At 42.7% G+C, this 15,989-nt stretch overlaps 4 protein-coding genes across 4 annotated transcripts in view; 3 read left to right on the top strand and 1 right to left on the bottom strand.

Moving 5' to 3' along the window:
• Positions 1-1,927, top strand: part of LOC119364939 — a 4,749-nt gene extending 2,822 nt beyond the window's left edge. Inside the window, exons 9-12 of the mRNA XM_037630512.1 lie at positions 282-470; positions 644-798; positions 1,085-1,186; positions 1,377-1,927. Coding sequence (XP_037486409.1) covers positions 282-470; positions 644-798; positions 1,085-1,186; positions 1,377-1,488 — 558 coding nt within the window. The 3' untranslated portion in view covers positions 1,489-1,927. The remainder of the gene's footprint in view (positions 1-281; positions 471-643; positions 799-1,084; positions 1,187-1,376) is intronic.
• A 418-nt stretch (positions 1,928-2,345) lies between these two features.
• LOC119364936 lies at positions 2,346-5,648 on the bottom strand. Its single transcript, XM_037630510.1, has 6 exons — positions 5,445-5,648; positions 5,268-5,346; positions 4,151-4,246; positions 3,186-3,702; positions 2,944-3,079; positions 2,346-2,853 (listed from the first exon to the last, which is right to left on the bottom strand). Exons 1-6 carry the CDS (start codon positions 5,571-5,573, stop codon positions 2,665-2,667), a joined length of 1,146 nt encoding a protein of 381 aa, XP_037486407.1. The 5' UTR covers positions 5,574-5,648; the 3' UTR covers positions 2,346-2,664.
• A 136-nt stretch (positions 5,649-5,784) lies between these two features.
• Positions 5,785-8,569, top strand: LOC119364938 (mitochondrial intermembrane space import and assembly protein 40 homolog). The gene is made up of 4 exons (XM_037630511.1): positions 5,785-6,051; positions 6,785-6,813; positions 6,921-7,046; positions 8,065-8,569. The coding sequence occupies exons 1-4, from the start codon at positions 5,931-5,933 to the stop codon at positions 8,239-8,241; spliced, it is 453 nt and encodes a 150-aa protein (XP_037486408.1). The 5' UTR covers positions 5,785-5,930; the 3' UTR covers positions 8,242-8,569.
• Positions 8,570-8,942: 373 nt separating this feature from the next.
• LOC119364935 lies at positions 8,943-13,761 on the top strand. Its single transcript, XM_037630509.1, has 6 exons — positions 8,943-9,461; positions 10,065-10,163; positions 10,553-10,730; positions 12,866-12,963; positions 13,127-13,188; positions 13,299-13,761. The coding sequence occupies exons 1-6, from the start codon at positions 9,051-9,053 to the stop codon at positions 13,411-13,413; spliced, it is 963 nt and encodes a 320-aa protein (XP_037486406.1). The 5' UTR covers positions 8,943-9,050; the 3' UTR covers positions 13,414-13,761.
• The last annotated feature ends 2,228 nt before the right edge of the window (positions 13,762-15,989 follow it).

Here is a 15,989-nt window from a genome sequence, read left to right as displayed (position 1 = left end):
CCGCCTAGCCCTAGAGAGTGATGTGTGTACTATCACCCCTGAAGCAACATTTATATGCTTTGAACTTTTTTTTATCACCTTGTACTTTATTTCCAGTTATTTTGATGAACTTTACTAAAAGAAACCTAGTACCATTCCTAAATTAACTTCAGATTCAGATACAGTAGTCATAACCTAGTACTCCTTTTCTCAGAAGAATCATATTCCAACCTGTCTGTCCCATTTGATATTGTTTCATGGTCAATTAGTCATTAAACATTGGCAACCTTCATCCCCTACAGGGTGTTGACATGCAGCTTGGGCTGGCAATCGATAGCCCAAAGGCCACACTAGCTGTAAAAAGGCGCTTAGCTTGTGAGATGGTCAAATATTGGCACCAGGTTCAGGAGAGCATTCCAGATCTTCCTGTGTCCGATGGATGGGGAAAAAAGCATCTACTATTTGTCAAGTGGAAGTACGTCGAAGCGAAGGTGTGTAAAGCTACATCAAGCATCGTAATACCTCTAATGTTAACCGTCTAATTTTCGAATCACAAATGTTCTGTGCCGAGTTGAAATAGCTTCAGATGGCATATGTTTCGCCTGCAATAGGGTACTAGTCTTACAACTATCTAAGCTGATGTCACTGTATGTGCTCTTATCAGTCTGCAGCATACTACTTCCATGGTTTGATTCTTGAGGAAGGAAACAGTGAGAAATCTCACGGAATGGCAATAGCAGCATTGGAAGCTTCGGAGGAATTTCTGAAAGAAAGCAAAAGGGCCTCTGAAGTTTTCCATGCAACTCCTCCAACATCTAGGTAAGACATTCGCTTCTACTCCCTCCGTTCCTAAATGTAAGTCTTTTTAGAGATTCCACTCAAACTACATATGGATGTATATAGACATAGTTTAGAGTATAGATTCATTCATTTTGCTCCATATATAGTCCATACTGAAATCTCTAAAAAGACTTATATTTAGGAACGGAGGGAGTAGTTTGCTACTTGCGCACACCAAGTGTATTTTCTTAATATTTTCACCTATTTTTACCCCTGGCACGAGAAAGAAGAATGCAAAATGAAGACAGTACCTGTAACTTTGCAGGAGCCCCACTCCATTTGGAACAGCTAAGTATCTGTTTGACAAGATCCCGAAAGAGGCTTCAAGCAAGGTCCGGATCAACCAGGACCTATATACCCCAGAAAGGTAACGAACTACTACCTCCGTTCCAAAATAGATGACTCAACTTTATACCAACTTTGTAAAGTCAGTACAAAAATGAGTCATCTATTTTGGAACGGAGGGAGTAATGATTAGCGACAAAATAAGCTCGTGCCAACTCAAATTGTGAATCTGAAGGACTGACGGGCCATCTGTTTCGCGCACCTGCCTGCAGGGTCATTGGAGCACCACCCCCGTTGCCGGATTTCTCGTTGGCACTAACACCTGAAGACTACGATCTTCCTCCATTAGACCCACTTTGGAACAAAGAAGACGGTCACCAGTAAGTGTACATTCAGCATTCAGCAAGAGTGTCTTCTGATGGGAAGGCTCTGGCGCTACTGAGAATGCAACGACCAGGATTCTGCCATGCGGAGGCCGGACACGGTGCAAAGGAAGTGTACAAAGATATGTTCCGACCGAAAATTTGATGTCGGCAAATTGGAAGCAAATTTTAGAAAGGCCTGAAGATATCTGAAGAGCATTTTTACAGTTAAATCTTCTCTGACAATGGAAACACATTGTCAAAAGCTTGCTTTCCAACAATTCCTGTAAAAATTATATTTCCAATGAGCGCCATGGTTCCTTTTTCTTAGGATTTTCTGAACATGGCTTAGTTTTGGGGCCATTCTGAGCCTATTAATGTGGTAAATTTGCCAAACATGATCCTGATTTTCATTCAATGCTTGAGACAGAAGCAGCAACGATGAAATTTAAACTACTCAACACATACAGAAGCTCTGAACTGTGTAAGTTTTGAGACAACAATCAAGTGGGTAACGGCGCATATACATTTGGTCATTAGTCTACTCAACTACTCCCTCCGTTCCAAAATAGATGACCCAACTTTTACTAAAATTAGTATAAAGTTGAGTCATCTATTTTGGAACGGAGGGAGTAACTGGGAACACGGGACATGCCCCGAGAAAACAACACCTCATAGCTACCAGCTACAAGATCCATCGCATATAGTATGTGATTGGAGTTATAAATATTTAAAACTTAGGTGATCAACTGCAATACAATGGATTAACAAAGCTATCGGAATCGACCGGCCATCTTCCAAATCCTGTACTACCATAAACACTTCATGACATATTTCATGAGGATCATCGATCAAAGTACACACAAACAACAGGCTGCATTGCAAATTATCGAAGGCCCTTTTATTTGCTCAATGCTGCCAAAATTAACCTTTCACCGTTCTCCCTAGCAAGTAACATTTTCCATATAAAAATACTCAATATCTCTTCAACACGAGCAACAAAACCAAAGGCAGACCTTCAGTTCTGTTTGTTATAAACATTTACATCAGTAACCAAAATTCTATCCCGGAGCACGCAACTCCAGTTAAGTCTGAATGAGATGAACGAGGTACCACGTAGTTACCTCATCTCTGGTTGTTCAGCAGATGCATATAATCAAGGTGTTTGAATTTCATAAATGGCTTCTCTGCCTGCCATCTACAGGAGCTGATCTACGGCTAAATAGTAGGACCCAACAAGTACAAAAGATGCGATTCCACTGCGCGCCATCCGTAACCCAATGCCACGAAACAGAACATTCCTATCAGCAGGTGACGTTCCTGTCATTCTCTCTATCCACATTCCCGGTGCTCTCCACTTAAGAAACCTCCTCTCCATTGCTATATACTGAAAAACAATGGCAAGAACAAATAATTTGCATTTGCAGACAGGATAGAATGTGGTTCCAAGTTTGAAAGCAGTCAAGTATAAACTTACCTTAGGTATCACAGTGCACTGTGAACGACTTTTGGCAGTATCAAATGTATGTGAAGCAGCAGCTGCTACAACTCCAGAGAAGCCTGCAGCCAGACTAGAAGCTAAAGGGGGTACAGGACCTGCTTCTTCTAAATTCCTGAGATGAGCAAAGGGTTAGAATAGACCAATACTAACGAAAATCAATCATGACACTGTCCCTATCTTTACTTTGCAAATCAAATATACTAATATGAATCCATTACCTGGGTTCAGGGTTCATGTTAACAGACTGCCAAGTAAGCATCGCCGTATGTATGAATTGCCAACAAGAAAAGAACATTCCACTAAAGACACAGTCTCGGGCTACTCCTGGCCTAAGTCCTCTCCATAAAGCACCCCATCCTTCAAGTGCTATCAATCTCGAAGGCACCTGAACATCAGAGGGTAACGGGGGCTTCCCAGAGCCAGTCAGCATCCATGGGTGCTGTTTCAGGGCACCCATCATGTCAGGATGCTTGGGGGAAAGATTGGACAACAGACTGACACTGCTATTCCACACTCTCATGTCAGGGACATGACCAGGTAATAGCTTGGAAAGCAGTGGAAACGACTCCTGTATAACATTAGCAGGGTTCGTAGCTTTCATAGGTATGGCAGAACCAACTTGGGACCGAAGTTTGAGAAGTTCAAATGGTGTGCACACAAATGCCTCTACAGCACCAGCAGTTATGCCAGCCAACATTGCCTCAGAATAATTAACATGGTTGTCCTCCCTGCCATCTGCCAAGAGACAAACAAATCATATATCATTGCAAAGTTCTATACGTCGACCATCATATGTCGCTACAGATTACATTGTTAGTCAGAAGTTTCATGCTTAAACTATTGGAAAACAAACAATCGAATATAGTTTAGAATGATAAGGCTATAGTTTTGTTGCACATAACACATAAGCAAAAGCTCCAATCACAACAGTTCTTCAGAATCAGAGGTACCAATGTTAAATCATGCAAATTGTTTCTTTTACCACAAAGGACTTTGGTTAATCTGCAATTGGAGTATGATAACAGGGAAACATATGGGAAATGGGAGGATATGACAGAGAAGTCTAACCGACAACATGTCTAGTTTGCTCATGGGTGCTAAACTGCCAATAGAAGGTGCCAACAAGTTGATATCAAGCAGCTTACACTAAGCAATGAATTGTGTCGCAAAAAAAAGTATGTACCTTTATAGAAGGCTGTTAAAAGCTCATAGGTCCCAAAACGTGCTCCCAAACCAGGCAGTTTACCTAATATTGACCATCCAATGCCACTGTAAAGACCTGAAATACATACAATGATTTAATAGGATATTTTTTATGCAGAGCAAAGTAACATATGGGCATCAGAAATATGTTACTTTAGAATGCAGAGCAAAGTAATCCTCTCAACTCCGCTAGTTATTATTATGAGTCATAGTTAAAAAAGGCACGCCTAAGCGAGCGCTTAAGCGCGCCTAGGCTCTAGGCGTTGGCAAAACACATTGCGCATAACTACGCTTAATCTGTGCATAACTGCGCATAAGCATGCGCTTTGGTCAGTAAAGCGCAAGGCGGTGGCAAAACGCACAATTAACGCCTAGCGCTTTTTTGAACTATGTTATGAGTACAATGACCCCCTTTGATACCATCATACTCCCTCCGTTCAAAATTACTTGTCATAAAAATGGATGTATCTACAACTAAAATGCATCTAGATACATTCATTTTTTGGACGAGTAATTCCGAACGGAGGGAGTACATGAATTAGAATCTCTAAAGTATGTCAATCAGGGATGATAACATGAAGCAGGCACGGCAATAGAATGAAGTGAAATGTTTATGCAAGCCCAGGTATTTTGGTATAAAGAAGCATTGAAGCAATTAAAGGCAAGCTTCTAGATCTATGTTTGGACGACAAAAAATTGTACAAGCTGAGTTATTTGATGAAATAATCCAAGCCTTTAGGCTCCTACTGGATATGCTCTTAATGTAGACAGTGCGTAGAACCACTATGGACAGTTGGACACAATCACAGTAAGATCTTATCCAATGCAGATTTATTATATTTGCCAGGCTAGCAAGCTACATGGATCATGATGGACTGTTACTAATAGCTGGATGGCAATCTAAGAAGTCAGACACTACCAGTTCTAGCCTGGCAACTCAACAAGCAACATCACAATCCTCTCAACTCCACTAGTCATTATGCATGGCACCAACGCAGATCGAAGATTTAAGCACTCTATTCGCAGTTCACAACAGAACCACCAAACAAAGGAAGATCTCTACTCGTCTAGTAGCAAGCAGGCAAGCGACCAAACACCTGCAGGACCGGAGACGTGCATGAGCCGGTCCACCGCATGGCGGAGCCCCATCTTCTGCTTCTGCCCCGCCGCGCTCAACTGCACACGCGGAAACAAATCAGACCCTGACGAGAGAAGAGCAGCACGGCAAATGGGAGAATCTGAGGGTGGGAAGGGGGAGCGGGCCGGGCGCTCGCCTGGAGGAGGCTCTTGACGGTGTCGAGGGGGTGGACGGCGACCGCGGAGGCGCTGATCGCCGCGACTCCCGCGGCCGCATGGCCGGCGAACACGTTGTCCCCGAACGGCTTGCCGCCGCCTCCGGCCATCGCGGCGGGCTGGAGGTGGAAGTGGAAATGGCGACGCGGAGGTTTAGGAGAGACGTCGTGTCGCGTGGGTGACACACTGGAACGCCGCTGGCCACTCACGAAGGCCGGCCCGGCCCATGGAACCACGGGCAAACCTGCACACGAATCTTGGCGCGATCGGACGGACGGGAAGCACGGTCAGAGTCGGACTCGGGTCCCAATTGGCTTCCAAAGTGGTGTGCCGCCGGGCGACTTGAGTACTTGACCGCGCTCCTGCTCAGGCCGCCGGTCGCTCTTTTGCTCTCTCGCTTCGCCGCCGGTCGTCGAGACGAGAGTGGCCGCCGCCTGAATTCTTCCTAGCCGCTCAACCAACCATCGATGGGCCAAGAACAGAGCCAGCCCGACCCGGCGGTGGGGAAGCCTTCTCCGCCGGCCGCCGACCCCGCGCCGGCGCAGTCCCCTGCCCCGGCGCCCTCCTCCCTCGAGGAGCTCGCTGCAGGTACACCCCAAACTCTGAATCTTAGGCGCCGGTGGTGGTGTCCACTTATTCTCGTTTTTCCAGCGGATACGCGGCCGTTTCGAGTAGTGGTTCTCTCCGAGTCGCGGCAGCCTACATGTTGTCCGTCGGGTTGCTGGGATTTTGGGGAGCATTGGTGGAAGCACAGCTCCAGGGAAGCTAGTATTATGGATAGTTGTGAGTTTTAGCTGGACGAGATTGTCCCTGTGATTCTCCACTATGTGGTTATTATATGCAGTTCAGACCTTGTACAACATCTACGCGTCCATGCCGAAATCGAGGTAGGCTTTAATGCTAGTGCCATATAGGTATGCGCTAGTTGATGATACCCCTGTCCTGAGGAGCTACCAAGCTTCAACCTGCTAATATCTTGCCAAAACGACTAGATTCCAGTTCCTACATCTCCCAAAAAAATACCCCAATGTGCACAAAGTTCGTGCCCTCTTTCAAATTTGTATGGCATGCACTGCTATATTGGAGGTTCCCTAATCTAGACTGCCCTTAGTATTACTTTTTTGGTATCAAAAGGAGTTTTCATTCATTAATAATAGCAGGATTACAACATTTCTAGGCTACGATCTAGAGTGATATTAGTTATGTGATGTTTTTTTAACCCGTGCGCTTTGCATGGGGTATGTTGCATCTTTTGTCGGCTCATTAATCTGTGCCAGCATTAGTGTTCTGATTACTGATATTGAATTTTTGTAATGTACAGAGGCTATGTCGTTTAGTGAGGATGATGAGGTAAGACATTTTATTTTGCTCCTGGATGATTGATAGATACCTATATATCAGTATTCTACTCTTCATGGTGCTTGGGAGATCATTGAAACAGTTTTCTGGTTATGCAGTCAATTGACGTTAAGGTACAGAAAGCTCTGGATTGTCCGTGCGTGGCTGATTTGAAAACTGGACCTTGTGGCAGTGGATTTGTTGATGCATTTTCCTGCTTCCTGAGGAGCACAGAAGTAGAGAAGGTTGTATTTTTATTTCATGTTACTAAGTTAACTTAACTTAAAATTTCCCAGGATAATCATAACAAAGAGCCCCTTTGTTCTAAACTTAACTTAATATGCCCAGGAACGTTTTTTAGGTAAATACCCAAGAGAGTTATTTTAGGTAAGCACTCAAGGAAGTTGGGTATTAGGATTGGTGTTTGGCAGATATCTGGTTAATCGATACCTTTTCTAACGGACAGCCTTTATAATGAGTAGTGTACCCCTTTTTTTTATTGTCAGCATTTTTGTTCTTTCCTTATTATTTCAACTGATATTAGTTTCAGGCGAATTCTGTTGCTGCAGTGTGCAGTAGCAAATGTGTCTAGTTTGTATAAACTGCAAATGTGGCTAGTTTGTACTCCCTCCGTTTCTAAATATAAGCCCTTTTAGAGATTTCAATACAAACTACATACGGATGTATATAGGCATATTTTAGAGTGTAGATTCACTCATTTTGCTCTGTATGTTGCCCATATTGAAATCTCTAAAAAGACTTATATTTAGGGACGGAGGGCGTATAAGCTAAAAAGGCACCCACGTAATTATAGTAGATCTGATGGAGCACAATAAAGATCTGTTGTTCTGTGTCGCGTTTTCTTACAATCCAAGTGGAAGTAGATGTACAGCAGTCATTGTCTATTAGGTTATACTACAATGTTATTGCTAGCCAATTATAATTCAGTTTGATCATAACCACTTATTTAGGTTACTTGTTACTTCAACAGAAAATAAAACCCTGAGAATTTGCCCTCTTTCCTCTTTAAAGTTAAAAGAGTTAAGAAATGCAGATACTATAACTTGGCTGGACACAAATTCTTCTGGTTCCTGTTTTAAATGTGTGTTTTTACACTCTTTGTAATATTTCATAATGTTTGAGTCACTGCCACATACAAACCTCTTCTGCCTGTATGCTGTTAAATGCTATTGACTGTCTGGTTCATGTCTACTTCTTCCTGAATATTGACTTATACTAAGCTTACTTCCTTTGCCTTGCCAGGGATCAGATTGTGTGCAGCCCTTCATCGCGCTGCAGAACTGCATCAAGGAGAATCCAGCGGCATTTTCTAAGGAGATATTGGAAGAGGAGGAGAAGGACGAGGAGGCTGAGAAGTCCAACCTGCAAGTTAGAGCTCCAGCATGGTCTAGAGAATCCAAATCCAAACCAAAGCTTTGAGATCCTGTGGTATTAAGCTGACAGCCTGATACAGAGATTACCCTGATTCGCACTCTTCACCTTGTTTCTCCTATAAATTCTTCCGTTATAGGCAAGAAGATTAAGCATCCAGGATTCTTCGGCAGAAATAAGCACAGTTTGTGTGGTAGAAATATTTCCACTTTTTTTTTTTGGAGAACATTACACGTTTTTATGAAACTGGAAAACTTGTATTCTAGAGACTTCAGTTTCTGAACGGATTAGACGAGCTGGTTTGATGTCCAAAGGAACTACTGTAGATTCCATGATTGCTGTCAGCCCATTATACGGAATCCATGGACCTTGTTAATCCAAGCGTTCTTAACTGTGCAGTGACAGTTATTTGACCTTGTTGCGAGTGTTGCCATCTGTCTCTTAACTCTGAATTTACTAATGATAATAGTGTCATTAAACGACATGTCCACTTTGGTGGACATAGTCTTAATTATTGTGAAAAAAAGAAGATTGTCTTAAGTTTTTGCAAGAGCTTTTGGGGAAGGGCTCAACGATTTTCCTTCCGGGGGGCAGGCATAGCTGAAGAACCGTAGCCAGGCAGAGCTTTTTCCTTTTTCTTTTGAGAGCTGGCGCCAGGGATACAGCCCAAAAAGCATGCTGTCTTGGTGGGCTTTCGGCCCCTTTTACTGCTCTTCCTCTCTCCCAACCCGTCACAGGTTTTTTTTGTTCAGCTACTGCCTACTCTGGCTTGGTCTCTCTCTTCTCCGCACCCCGGAGGAGTCCCACCCAACTCCACCTCCGCCGCGATAAGCCCTAGCCCCTCCACCTCCGTCTCCATGGCGACCACCACCACCCTCTTCCATCCGCTCTCCGTCCCCATCGCCGGCGGCCGCGTCCGGCGCTGCCCCCTCACCCTGCTCGCCCCCACCCGCACGGCCCCCCGGCGGTCGACGCCCCTCCTCGTCGCCCGAGCCAAGCGCACCAATAACTCCAGCGCTGCCCCGAAGCGAGAGGCGGATGAGGAGGTGGAGGTCGAGGAGGAGCTGCCGTGGATCCAGGACAAGGCGCTGGACCTCGTGGAGTTCACCGGCACCGTTACGCAGGCCATCCCCGGCCCGCGCGTCGGCTCCAGCCCCGTGCCGTGGCTCCTCGCCGTGCCGCTCGCCTACGTCGGCGTCTCCTTCGCCCTCGCCGCCGTCCGCACCTTCCGCAGGTTCACCTCCCCGCGCACTCAGAAGAAGAAGAGGGTAAGCCTTTGAGGACTGCAGAGTGATACGATTAGCAGTTTAGTTACACTTTGGTAGTTCCTCTCTAAGATTGGACATGTTGCTTGTGCTTCGTGTTTTCTGTGGCGGTAGATAATAAAGTGATGGCATATTTCTCTTATATATAAATAGAGTTTTAGCCATGCCAAAATGTAGGCACATTGTGTGGAGCAGCGGTTCGTTTGTTCAATGCAGACCCCAATAGTCGTTGGGTGCTAACGTCGTTCATTGACTCTTTTTTTTCAGTGGGGGATTTTATGTTGCAATTTCATCTCTATTCATAAAATATCATACTGAGTCATGACCATACTAAATAATTCAGTTTGTTTCAGTTAGATGTTACTTTTAAGTAAGAAAGAATTAGGAATGAAGTTTCTGTTGATCACAATCCTTTTTGTTGATCACTAGCTAAACTTATGTTCTGTTTGATCACAATTCACAAGCTAGGCTCATCTTTACGCTTTATTTTCTCTTTTTCTTGCTGATATTCTTGATGGAACTATAAATTCTATTGCTCTCATAAGTCATAACCATTATCCAGATATATTTTTTTTGGCATTTCATGGTGACTCCATTTCTTTGCAGGTGACCAAGAATATATTCTTGTTGAAGTCACTAGACGAGTTGTTTCAGAAGGGCAGGGAAGCAGTGGATTTTCCAGCTCTTCAAGAACTAATGCAAAAGGTGTGCCCTTGATTCAACCATTATTCCTGAGAATCTGAACTTATACTGGACTGCTGTTACCACATATCTGCTTTATTTTCTCAACAAATGAATCTACTTTGAACAGTGTTACTCAGATATCTTATTCTGGAAGATTAAGTTACACTGATGACTTGTGGTAAAAATATTCAGACTAAAGACTATCTCCTTGCAAAGATCTAAACCAGAAATTTCGCTGGTCAGAATAGATTTTGACATATCAAACTGTAATGCTTTGCACCAATGCACCCATTTGGCCATTTTTACTGCGGTTTGAGGAATGGTTTTCTTATTATGTTGTTGGCTGCAAAGCAATCTGGCTATAGTGAGGCCTGCATATACACTTTTAACTTTTTTTCCCATGTATTCAGACAGGATTTGACATGGATGATGTAGTAAGAAAGTACATCCGATACACACTGAATGAAAAACAATTCAATCCTGATGTGGTTGTGGATCTCATACATCTTAGGAAAGCATCGATGTTAGAAGATAATGAAGTTGCTGAAATTCTGAATGAGATATCAAGACGAATTGTTCGGGAAAAAGGTATTTTTATTCTTCTGGTTCTGGTACTCTTAGATAACACATAGTATTTACCTTCAAGACCCTGGCTGCTCAATTCAAAAACACGGAAGTGATTTTGTCTTCTCTTGCGTTCCTATGAAATTTGTGCATCTCCCTGGTGAAATCCTCTGTAGATCTTGGTACTGATCATGTGTCCCACAATTTACTGGTTTTGTACTTTGATTAGCTGCAAACTTTTAGAAGATTACTTTCCAACGCTTACTGAGCATATAATACTGACATTTGTCTTTTTCTTCCATTGTTGTCAAATCCCCTCATCGCGTTAGCTTTATACACATTCTTCAGTTATTTTAGCTTCTTAGCCTGAAAATGATGTCTGCAGTGTGGGAGTTGCTAAACATCTGCTCTCTTTTTTTTAACTTGGGTCGTCAAACATCAATTTTATGTACATCTGTGTGCTGTAGCAATATTCAGACATAAATAGCAATACATTGCCATTTTTGTTGAGCATGAAAATCTTAAGATGTCATGTGGTGGGCCTTGGAGAAACACAAAGTCCCAGCAAAGTACATTACCCTCATCAAGGACATGTACGATAATGTTGTGACAACTGTTCGAACAAGTGATGGCAACACTGATGACTTTCCAATTAAAATAGGACTGCAGCAATGGTCAGCTTTGAGCCCTTATCTTTTTGCTGGATGAGGTCACAAGGGATATACAAAGAGATATTCCATGGTGTATGCTCTTTGCGGATGATGTGGTGCTAGTCAATGATAGTCGGACGGGGGTTAATAGGAAGTTGGAGCTATGGAGACAAACCTTGGAATCGAAAAGGTTTTAGACTCAGTAGAACTAACCGAGTACATGAGGTGCAGTTTCAGTACTACTAGGCACGAGGAGGAGGTTAGCCTTGATGGGCAGGTGGTGCCTCAGAAGGACACCTTTCAATATTTGGGGTCAATGCTACAGAAGGATGGGGATATCGGTGAAGATGTGACAACAGAGTGCCACAAAAGCTAAAAGGTAGGTTCCATAGGATGGCGCTGAGTGTTGGCCGACTAAAAGGCGACATGTTCAACAGTTCGATGTGGCGGACATGTGCATGTTAAGATGGATGTGAGGCCACACAAGGAAGCACCGGGTCCGGAATGATGATATACGAGATAGAGTTGGGGTAGCACCGATTCAAGAGAAGCTTGTCCAACATTGTCTGACATGGTTTGGGCATATTCAGCGCAGGCCTCCAGAAGCTCCAGTGCATAGCGGACGGCTAAAGCGTGCTGATAATGTCAAGAGAGGTCGGTGTAGACCGAACTTGACATGGGAAGAGTCAGTAAAGAGAGATCTGAAGGACTGGAGTATCACTAAAGAACTAGCCATGGAGAGGGTGCGTGGAAGCTTGCTATCCATGTGCCAGAACCATGAGTTGGTTGCGAGACCTTATGGGTTTCAGCTCTATCCTACCCCAACTTGTTTGGGACTAAAGGCTTTGTTGTTGTTGTATGAAAATCTTAAGATCATGTCAAAATCAAAGCACTGTTTTGAATGCTTCATTTTTTTTTGGGGACAAAGTGGTGGCACCTGAGGTGCCTTTTATATTGATCTCAAGCACAAATTACACCAGCAAGATTACATTGCTTTATTGCAAGGTTTCCTAACTTGAAAAGCATAGGACAATGATCATCTAGATAAGCACTATTATAGCAAGCCATATAAGGGCCAGTGTTACTATCCAACTGTGAACAGTAGGCTTTTGCTGCACAGCTATGAGCCCTACATTGAGCTTCCTGCAGATATATAGAACTTGCGATTGTATGCAATTTGTGGTAGAGAAGAAGGCTGCTAAAAACCTCTTTATATCCCAATGCCCTGGATTATTTTGAAGATCTCTGGAAGCAACAGCCTGAGCAAGGACCTGATTATCCGTCATGAAAGTGATGCCAACTGTTGTAAACTTTGTGGCAATTTCAGCAGCTATTTGAAGGGCCAGTGCTTCTGCCTGGATTGGAGAATTGACCTGTTCACCAATAGCTAAAAACCTCTTTATATTATGTATTGCTTGTTTTTGTAGGAGTGATAATTTTGTTTGATTCACAACTTAGCTTGCACACTGCTAGAGTGCTGAGGATATTTTGTGTTTTATGATATCGCAGGTCCAATAGTTATGGACTTATCTGGGTTTACAGAGCAAGGTTTTAAGCGGAAGCTTGCTGTGCAAACATTGTTTGGAAAAATCATGTACTTATCAGAGGTAAGCTGCTGGCATCTGTTCTTATTGACTCTTGCAGCTGAGAATTTTCTGGACTCCAAAACAGAGTTGAAATATTTTAGATGTCATGATGTTGTATTATAATGTATTCAGCTCCTTACTTCCCCGTTCCTCCATTATAACTGAATATCTGTGAATTATCCAGCTGCCAGAGTTCTGTTCTCGGGACGGCTCGCTTGTTGTCAAAGAAATCTTTGGAGTTACAGAGTATGGCTAAATCTTTGTTGTGGATTATCATCACAAGTTTTATACCACAACTGGTGCATCTAATACTACTGTCATAACCGTTGTTTCCTGTCCTGTTTTCATCTGAGCAGCGAGGATGCAGACAGCCTTCGCAGTCGTACCCTTTCTGAAGCCGGTGATATCGAGTCGTTAGAAAGGATGGTCGATGATTCTGACTTTGAACATGGTACCCCATCATCATCTTGAAGTATGGTAGTGGTTGGATACTTATCATCTTCCATGATAGAAGCTTGGCGTGAGTTTTGTCAACAGTTGAAGAGAGGGTTGTCCTGGATAAGTCGACTGCAAGTTTTGTAAATCTACCTTCTACTAGGATTGTAGCTTCTGGCAGTGTCTCGGACCTGTCTACCACCTGACTAAAACAAGGAAGTTGTTGAGAGAATGGTAGCAGTGAGTTTATATAAATCGATAATTGTTAACTGTATTTGCGTTGTTTATTCTTTTATTGGTTTTTATCCATGGATTATATAAGACTGAACTAAGTTTATATATATCCCTATATTGGGTGCGAGTTGTGCATTTGTGCAACCAGGATATGTTTGGCAATGGTGCTGTCAGATTGTCTATGAAATGATTCTAAGTACTCCCTTGGTTCACAAATATAAGATGTTTTGGATATTTCAATATGGACTACATACAGACTGAAATGAAATAAGCACACTCTGATATGCGCCATTCTGAACCCAATGTACACAATATGTGGGTAGCAGAGCGTCCAGACATGAATGTAAAACAACATGAGCAATCAAGTCTGTAAAACATCAAGGAAAAATCTATTTAATCTTGACACAGGCATACTGGATGAAGGGGTCGATAAACAGAGTACTCCAACTTCTACTGTGACTTGTAGAACTGACAGGAGTATCATCTGAAAAATGGAAGGAATGGTCCTCCTGGAGTACTGTACAATTGTGTTTCAGGTCATGAAAAGAATAATAAAACAATGTGAATCCTATATGTAATCACATCTAGCAAGCCAGACCATATGAATTTACAGACTGTTCCAAAAGATCCTGAGTCCACCAGCAAAGGATTTCAGGCTGCCCCACAGATTTGCCCCCTTCGATGCTTCATGCGCATGCTTAGGGCTGCATTATGGAGCAATAAAAGCTGTGAGGAACATAAGACCGTAGCAACCAAAATAACATCACATGCAATCTTAGTGTTTAAATGTGTGAATCAATGATGGTGGAGAGGACTATGTAAGCTATCTTTATACATGTGCTACAGATAAACTCATATTTCTTGATTTGTTTGATGCAGTTTAAGAATAATACAGGGATTGTCTCAAATAGTCATCTTTAGGTGCTCATGCTGCTTAATTTGCAGAGTCAAAATTAGCTACCCCGTTACCATGCGCTCATTTGTAAATCAGTTGTTGATCTTGCGTGAGGGAATGCAAGCAGTACCTCTTGAGGTTTTGTGCCTTAACCACATTGTTGTTTTCAGTTTGACCTGATGCCATTGGCTCACTTTTATCCTCCAAACAAGTTGTTGGGGATAAGTTTGGCTTGGCAGCTCCAGCTTTACCATGGCATTCTGGAAGTTGTGGCTTAGTATTTAGATCCAGAGGTTCCGAGGTTTTAGCCTGCAAAAGTAGATGATTATTATTAGTATTGTTATTGTTTAGGAGCAAAAACATAATTGGAGATATACGGATATTTAAGCATGCACAGCGACGGTGTTTAATGATGAAAAATCAAAAAGAAAAGCATGAAGAGTGAAAGTAGGTTATCTGTAATAAGATACTACCGTTTCTTCCTTTACACCCTGAAAGTTGGTAGTAGCAACTCTTGGAGAGAGATCGATATTGTGGAGCCCGTATTTTTCCTTGAAGTTTTCTGAGCTGAAAGAGGCATTTCTTACATCATTCTTGAGTCTTGAATTATACTCCAATTCCTGGAGTAATGCCAGCACTGTATAGTAGGACCCTCCAACCTGCTGACGAACATGTGTTGCATGTGGAAATTTTCCTTCATGTGAAGCCCTGAAACTGTGTTCAATAACAGAGCCAGGCATAAGCAATGGATGTAAGATTTAGAAGCACAAACGAGTCCTTAACACCTCATCGGGTGAAGCACAATTATATGTGACTATATCCAGCTGGTAACAACGAGAATTGGTATAAAACTGGTAGTACTTCCAGAATTTAAATTTAGCGAGGTTCTTTTGAAGCTAAAACTTGGTTTTCATCCGAGAACAATGACAAAATCTGATTGAGTAGCTTAACCCCATAAATCAGATCACTCACTTCCCAAATTTTGAGAAGCTGAACTAGCAGTTTTGCTGGAATCCAATCCTAGCCATGTTTGTGAGGCATTCACTGCCTGCTTAAACATGCTGCTTGAACCTTTCTCACCACTCACAGAGCCAAATAAGAAAATGACATTGTTTATCAAGAACTATATCTCGAGCGGTACGAAACTTACATCTGATAAACAGAGTTGATCAGCTGGCTCTGGTGTAAGACATTACTGTGTAATACTACCTCCATACAAAAATATAAGACGGTTTTTAGGCTAAAGTAGTCTACAAAAACGTCTTATAATTTGACACGGAGGGAGTATATAATGTAATTCTATAGTACGGAAGGTAGTAGCTCACAACTTTACTGAAGATTGAAACTAGATAAAAGGAAGCACAGACACAAAGTGTAACAGGTGCCGATCACAATAATAACAAACAGAAATTCTGTGGCCGAGTTGGCTTACTTTTCAATAAATTCCTCTACCCTGGCCCTTCTTCTTTTGTCATCCTCTTGT

This window comes from Triticum dicoccoides, chromosome 2B (assembly GCF_002162155.2).
Source record: "Triticum dicoccoides isolate Atlit2015 ecotype Zavitan chromosome 2B, WEW_v2.0, whole genome shotgun sequence".
In the NCBI taxonomy this organism is placed as follows: domain Eukaryota; kingdom Viridiplantae; phylum Streptophyta; class Magnoliopsida; order Poales; family Poaceae; genus Triticum; species Triticum dicoccoides.
The sequence above is the reverse complement of the archived record's forward strand: the minus strand, read 5'-3'. Positions and strand labels throughout refer to the sequence as shown.